At 38.5% G+C, this 7,740-nt stretch overlaps 1 protein-coding gene across 1 annotated transcript in view; it reads right to left on the bottom strand.

Moving 5' to 3' along the window:
• Positions 1-1,445: 1,445 nt before the first annotated feature.
• Positions 1,446-7,740, bottom strand: part of TGFBR1 (transforming growth factor, beta receptor 1) — a 36,446-nt gene continuing 30,151 nt past the window's right edge. The window contains exon 8 of the mRNA XM_006886876.1: positions 1,446-2,269. Coding sequence (XP_006886938.1) covers positions 2,144-2,269 — 126 coding nt within the window. The 3' untranslated portion in view covers positions 1,446-2,143. The remainder of the gene's footprint in view (positions 2,270-7,740) is intronic.

Raw genomic sequence — 7,740 nt, 5'->3', positions numbered from 1 at the left:
TTTCAAATCATACAACTTTTGGTAGGTTCTTAAAATGATATAAAAATAGTTTTAGTGATAAAATGCATTGGTCCCCTGGATTTTATAAAGCAGATTCTGGTAGGCTTAGAAATTTTTTTTTTTTTAAAAAAGTACCTCACCACAGAACTTATTAACAGGTAATATAACAGAATTATAATAACAAACCTCTTAAATCCATTCATTTGCGTCAATGATATCACGGTAACTGCAGAAAAAAAATCCTCAACTTCTAAGCATTTTCCCCATCATCTTTAACACATGAAACTGACATTAAATTCCTATGTAATATCATTTAGTCTAAGTTTACTTTGGCTTTAAGACCAAATAAGTCTTTCAAATTTAACATCATGTGTAAGAGATAAAACATTCTTTAAAATGCAGCCCAGTCAGCATTAATGGTCACTCTCTCTCTGACCAAAATACTCTAGAAGGTTATTCTGACCCTTTTTATCAGGAAATTGATAGTACTATAAAAGTAAAGACTTGCCTCACTGCTATCAGTTTTATTTTTTCCCCAGAACAAGATCACAGTGATAAAAAGGACTTGATATTGTGAAAACTCTACAGACTTTATATGGCTAAAGTAAAACCTAGCTACTATAGGCTCTGTTCAATTTCATGTCAGACAATTATGACCAGTTTGCTTTAACATTCTACTGAAAATATCTGTAAATGGAGAACCTTCCTCAGAATATGTTTTTACTACCACTTCTCCCAAAAGGCAAGGGTGCACTGAATTAGTTCCAGAGCTATGTAAATTAAGCAGCTGCAATATCTGCTAACTTAAGAAGGAAAGACTGAATTAAAAGCTGCCTTTCTCAAAGTGTAGTGAGTCCTCAACACCTCTAACCTTACTTAAAAAACAGAGAATTCACCAAATATTTACTCCTACAGAATAAATGTGACTCCTGCACATTTGTTATTTAGTCAAATTATTACTTTTACCTTCCCAAAAAGAGGTCTAGTAACATTAACTATATTCTAATTTTAAATTTAATGTGTTTCTTAAAAAAAAAAAAAATAACAATGTCTTTGATCAGGTTAAAAAAAAAAAGGCCAAAACAACTTTCCAAAAGTAGCTAGACAAACTTTCCATTTTAGAAAAATTAGTCTGTATGCTACAAATTATAAATTATTAAAGGACGATAAAAGCCTCTAGAGAGTGCCACTTGATTTTTAAAAAGTAATCTTAACAACACAAGTATGATGGAAAAGCTTAATGTGAGAATATTCAAACATGACCATGGTAACAATTTACTGATTAATGCCACTTCATTTCTTTAGTGGTTTAAGCACATTTTGGTAGAAGAAAGGCATTTTAAAAAGGAAACAGCAAATGACACATCACAAAAACCTTTCCAAAAACAAAACAGAGAAAGTATGGATGAACCAGATAAATAAACTTTTAAAATTCAAACAAGTTCTTAAACACACAGATTTTAAGCAATTCTGCTAGGCTCCATTAGAAAAGACATGGGAAGTGGCACTTACTGGTATAGTACAATCCCATTTTGAAGGCATGTAATGTTTTGAATATGTGAAAGAACAATAATAGTATACAAAATATAATTGCATAAATTATGTTCCTCACTAATATATGAGGTCCTTTTTTGACTCAAGATAAGAGTTTTATGATTAGTTTTAAGATCCTGAAAATTATAGAACAGTACATTCAAAGTCTGATTCAAGGAAACTCTTTAGTGGTTCAGCATCCTCTGAGAATGTACTAACCAGGAGCAAATAACTTTCTTTAAAAAAAAGAAATATTTCCTGTAACTCAGCAATCCAGCTCTTTACCATGAAAAATGACCTTCAGCATGGCAGAAGTCACTAAAGTTAAGACCAGCAATCATCTTCTAAAAAAACAAGTTTCGTGTTAATAAAAAATAAAGGTAGACTACACAACATTTTCTAACCGTCCTGGGAAAGCGTTCATAGTGCACAGAAAGGACCCGCATGGCTGTTTCCTGGATCCAAAGAAATCCTGGGAGTTCTGAATTGACAATTGCAAAAGGAAGCAATATCCTTCTGTTCCCTCTCAGTGAGGTAGAATAATTGACCTCCCAAATGAAAGCCCAGGAGCAGATCTGAAGAAGAGGAGAGTTCAGGCAGAGCTACAGAATTACATTTTGATGCCTTCCTGTTGACTGAGCTGTGATAACGTTTTCTTAATCCTCAAGGCAGTCAGTCTAGCTGCTCCGTTGGCATACCAACATTCTCTCATAATCTTAGCCATCACTCTCAAAGCCTACAAGAAAAGAAAAGCATAAGCATGAGTTCATGTATCATTTTCCATTAATCTGGGTAATAATCTTCATCTGCACATTTTTAAAAAAATGGATTTTACCTTTATTTATATCTATCTGTAAAGACAGATATATAAGAGGCTCTTTTGTTTTAGCATTATTCTTAATAGCAAAGGGACAGAAATGACAGTGATTTCCATCCACCAAGCATTGGTACCAGCAGCGGGAAAGCAGACAGCCAAGAGACAACATACATAGTAGATCTTAAAAAGTTAAAATTCTAAACCAGCACTGTGAAAGGCAAAAAAGGAATCTGAAACTCCCTCCAAATGATGAACTGGTTACATTAAGTACCTCTGGCAGTGGAGATGAAGCTCAGATTAAAGTAGATGGATCAGCTTAAAATATATTTATGAACTAGCTGGAATTCTATATTCCTGTTCCATCTCAACTTGACACAGTTCTCAACCTCTATCCCAGCAGAAAGCCAGAGGCAGTTTTTTAGTTGGGTGATTTTGGGTTTTTCCCCTCAGAGAGGGTGAAACAGAATTCTGACCTGTGAAACATGGCAGCAGTTTTATGCTAAAATATACTAAATGCTCTTTCTCCAAACATGTATAGTGACTTGGACATACTTGTCCAGGAAAGGAATTGAAAGTGGCTTCTCTGGGGTGTTTGATTAGATCAGAAGGAAAGACCTAATAAGGAAAAGGAGGTCAGTGGCTCCTCAAAGAAGCAGACCGGTCAGATCATCCTAAAGATCAGTCAATAAGCTCCATTCCAAAGGCTTTGTATCAGCTTTCAGTGCCTCTTCTTTTAAGTACAAAGTAAGGTAGATTACAGACATCTAAAGAAAGTATATGAAATATCTATAAAACTGAAGGGATTCTACTGGCAAAATCTTGAATGATGCAGACAGAATCAAATACGATTTGATAATGACAGGAATACATACTACAAAAGGACTGGTTGACAGTGAACCATTTCAGAAATAGTATATGATCAAGAATAGGAAAAAGGAAAAACCTGAAAAATATCAGAAATTTACAGAGAAGAAAATGTCTAAAATCTTCAAAGGCAGAAAGGATGCTGATTCTGGAGGTATTAAGAACTCTTTATTCTCAGTTTTCTTTCTCAAAGAACCTTTTCCTCACATTTGCTTTTGTCCCTTGATTCAGTCTCTGTGTTTTCTATTATATGCCTCGTAATGAACAGGAGGCTATGAATAAGCAGCATTCAGAGAATAAAAGAGTTACGAGAAATGAAATCCATGCTCGCTCACATGGAAACTGAATGGAAGGTGACATAAGAAAGATGAAATGAAAAAACCTTCCAGAAAGTTGAAAAGACAAACAAAGAAAGAGTACAAAGAAGATAATTTGAGGACCTGTTCATGGGCTCTAACATTCAAATGCCTGGAGTTAGAACAAATTGTCAAGGAAGAAATTTAAAAACCACCTAAATACTGAGTATCTATCATGCACCAGAGCGAGCTCTCGTGGCTAAGTAGGAAGAAGTTATACTGCAATCTCAAAGGCATGTGGTTTGAATCCACGTGCTGCTCCACGTTAGAAAGATGGGCAATCTCCTCCTGTGAGATTTACAACTATGAGTTAGACCTGACTCGATGGCACACAGTGACAACATCATGCACCAGATACTGTTCTAGCTAGGTTCCAGCAATACAGGAGTAAGCAAAAAGACAAAAATCTCTGCCCCTACAAAGCATATCGTCTTTTGGGGTAGATTATATTACAAATAAATAAGTAAAACACATGGATTTTCAGAGAGTTGCCAATGCTGGGAAGGAGATAAAACGAACTGGAAAGGAAAGTGCTGTTTTAAACAACTATAAAGAAAATGGCTCAATGGCAAGATAGCATTTGTTGACACTGAGGAAGATTTGAGGCAAATGCCGCATAAGGTCAAACACTGCAGTCTTCAATATAGGTTAAAGCATATTCTCACCACTGGGCCAACTGGCACTAGGACAAATGGAGAAGAGATTGAGATTGTTAAAAATCTCAGCTTGCTTGGTTCCACAATCAAAACTCTTTGGTACCAGCAATCAGGAAATTAAAAGATGAATTGCACTGAAAAAAATCTGTTGTCAGGGATCTCTCCAGAGTATTAAAGAGCAACAATGTCAGTTTAGAGACTAAGGTGCACCAGATCCAAGCCACAGTCTTTGCAATTACTTACTATGCATTAGAGAGCTAAACAATGACTAAAGGTGATGGAAGAAGAATCGATGATTTTGAGTTGCGATGCTGGAGAAAAGTATTGAACATACGACAGACTGCCAGGGAATAAACAGGTCTGTCCTTGTGAGGGTGAAACCAGGCTCCTCCTGGAGGAAATGATTTTGAAGCTCCATCTTGCATACTTTGGGCATGTTGCCAGAAGGGACCAATCCTTAGAGAGGGATGTCATCATTGGAAGTGTAGAGGGACAGTGCAGGAGAGGAAGACCATGGATGAGGTGGACTGATTTAGTAATTGGGGTAATGGGGGTAGGTATGTCAGAGACAGTGAGATTGGCTCAAGATAGGTCAGGGTTTATAGTTATTATACATAGGGTCACCATGCATTTCACAAGGGACTCGCCAGCACATAGCAATAACAAGGCTTCACTGGAGGACACTACTCATCTTTCTCCTGTAAGGTGTCCAGATGTTAGATTCAAATCAATATCCTTTAGGTAGCAGCCCAATGTGTGATATACTGCATCACCAGAGCGCCTTAATTCTTAAAAGCCATCTGTTTAATAATAATCTGTTCTAATTATTTGAGTGTGTGAATCTTCAAGTCTGTATACTCTTTAGACCCCACCAAAAAAAATTTTTTTAAAGATAAAATCTGTTCCCACTTCGTTTCTTAAATTATGTCATATGCAAATTCCATGGGCATGCTAGTATGTATTATCTGGGCCTGGACATCTGATTTTGCTTAAAGTAGCTAGGAGCTCTCTTGTGGAGTTCTGTCAAGTTCTGCATTGTTTTAAGATATAAAATCTACTACTGAAGTGAAGTTGTTTTATTTCTAAGCTACAAAACTTCAAAGTTGTGAGGGAAACACTACCTCACTAATATTACAGTGGTAACAGCAATTATGAGTAAGTTAAAATAAAATCTGTCTAATAAATTTTTAAAATTGAAAACTAAGTAAATATTTTATAATCTTTTATCAGAGGTAAAGGCAACAGAGCTGCTCAGATGCTGCTAGAAGTATTTTACGTATTCCTGATAAGTGATCATATGAGCTATCAAAAAAAATACAAAATCATCCAAACTATACTAGCAGTATGGAGCTGCACTGCCAATCCAAATGCCACCCCTCTCTGGCCATTGAAGGTCACTAGTGGTTCTGCAGGAGCCAGAAGGGCCATCTCTTCCCATGTGAAGGTCAGTCATGAGTCAGTTCCAACTTGACAGCACTAAGTCTTTTATCTTGGTAGTTGTTAATTGTTCTGTACTGTTGAGTCAGAACTGATGCATAGCTGACCCTCTATAAGGTATTCGGAGGTAATTAATTGCAGGAGAGATTACTGGTCTTTCTCCCAAAGCAGCTGGTGGTCTTGAACCATATACTTTTGAGTTGCCAGAGTAACTCTTTACCATTAGGCCACCTTAACTCCCTTTACACAGAGAGATGTTAAGAAGGTTCTAAAAAAATGGATGTAATTTTGCCTACAGAAAGAGACTAAATGGCAGCCAGGATGCAAGTGTCCTGATTCCTGTCCAGTATCTGTCCCACTCTTTTGGCTGCTGCACTGATGTGAACATTCATTTAACAAGCAAGTTGTTGTTGTTGTTATGTGCCGTCGAGTCGCTTGCGACTCATAGCGACCCTATGTACAACAGCCCTAAACCCTGCTCTGTCCTGTGTCAATCTCACTGCCTCTGCCACATCCATCCTGATTACCCCAGTCACTGAATCAATCCACCTCATAGAGGGTCTTCCCCTCCTGCGCTGTCCCTCCACTCTGCCCAGCATGATGTCCCTCTCCAAAGACCTGTCTCTCCTTACCACATGTCCAAAGTATGTCAGACAAAGCCCCAGAATCCTTGCCTGCAAGGAGCAGCCTGCTTTAACCCTCTCTAGGATGAATCTGTTTGTTTTCTTGGCAGGCCATGGTACATTCAATACTCTTCTCCAGCACCACAGCTCAAAGGCGTTAATTCTTCTTCTATCCTCCCTAGTCATTGTCCAACTCTCTGATGCATAAGAAGTGATTGCAAAAACCATGGCCTGTATCAGGCGCACCTTAGTCTCCAGAGAGACACTGTTGCTCGAGTACTTTAGAGAGGTCCCTAACCGCAGACTTTCCCATCGCAATATGTTTTTTTAATTTCTTGGCTACTGGTGCCAAGAGTGTTGACTGTGGAGCCGAGCACACTGAAGCTGTGAACAATCTCAATCTCTTCACCATCCATCCTGATGCTACCGATTGGTCCAGTAGTGAGAATTTTTGTCTTCTGGACATTGAGCCTCAATCCATACTGAAGGCTGCAGTCCTTGACCCTCTGCAGTAAGTGCATGAGGTCCTCCTCAGTTTCAGCGAGCAGGGTTGTGTCATCTGCATAACGCAGATTGTTGATAGATCATCCACCAATCCTAACGCCATGCTTCTCCTCATAGAGCCCTGCCTCTCGGATAATCTGCTCTGCATACAGGCTGAAAAGGTATGGAGACAGGACACATCCCTGGCGTATACCCTTCCCAATTTTGAACCATGCAGTGTTGCCCTGCTCTGTTCTGACTACTGCCTCTTGGTCCAAGTATAGGTTTCGCATTAGCACGATTAAATGTTCTGGGATTCCCATTCTTCTCAGAGTCAGCCACAGTTTGTTATGATCCACCCAGTCAAAAGCCTTTGCATAATCAATGAAACACAGATAGACATTCTTCTGGTATTCTCTGCTTTCAGCCAAGATCCATCTAACATCAGCTACAATATCCCCAGTACCACGACCCCTTCTAAACCCAGCCTGGACTTCTGGCAGTTCTCTGCTGATGTACTGTTCCAGTCATTTTTGGATGATCTTCAGTAGAATCTTGCTTGCATGTGAAATCAATGATATTGTTCTGTAGTTTCCACACTCAGTTGGGTCACCCTTCTTTGGGATGGGAACAAATATAGACCTCTTCCAGTCAGTTGGCCAAGTGGTTGTTCTCCAGATTTCTTGGCACAACTTGGTGAGCACATCCAGGGCAGCATCTGTTAGCTGAAATATGTCAATTGGTATACCATCTATTCCGGGGGCCTTATTTTTTGCTATTTCCTTCAGAGCAGCTTGAACTTCTACCTCCATCACCATAGGCTCTGGCTCAAATGCTATTTCATTAAATTCTTCTGTATCTGCCAATTCCTTTTGATACAATGACTCAGTATATTCCTTCCATCTTCTTTTAATACCTCCTGGATCATTTAACATTCTGCCTAAAGCATCCTTGATTGTAGCAATTCGAGG

This window comes from Elephantulus edwardii, unplaced genomic scaffold (genome assembly GCF_000299155.1).
Source record: "Elephantulus edwardii isolate Elephantulus edwardi_28Jun2011 unplaced genomic scaffold, EleEdw1.0 scaffold00052, whole genome shotgun sequence".
In the NCBI taxonomy this organism is placed as follows: domain Eukaryota; kingdom Metazoa; phylum Chordata; class Mammalia; order Macroscelidea; family Macroscelididae; genus Elephantulus; species Elephantulus edwardii.
This window is presented reverse-complemented; position numbering and strand designations above follow the sequence as displayed.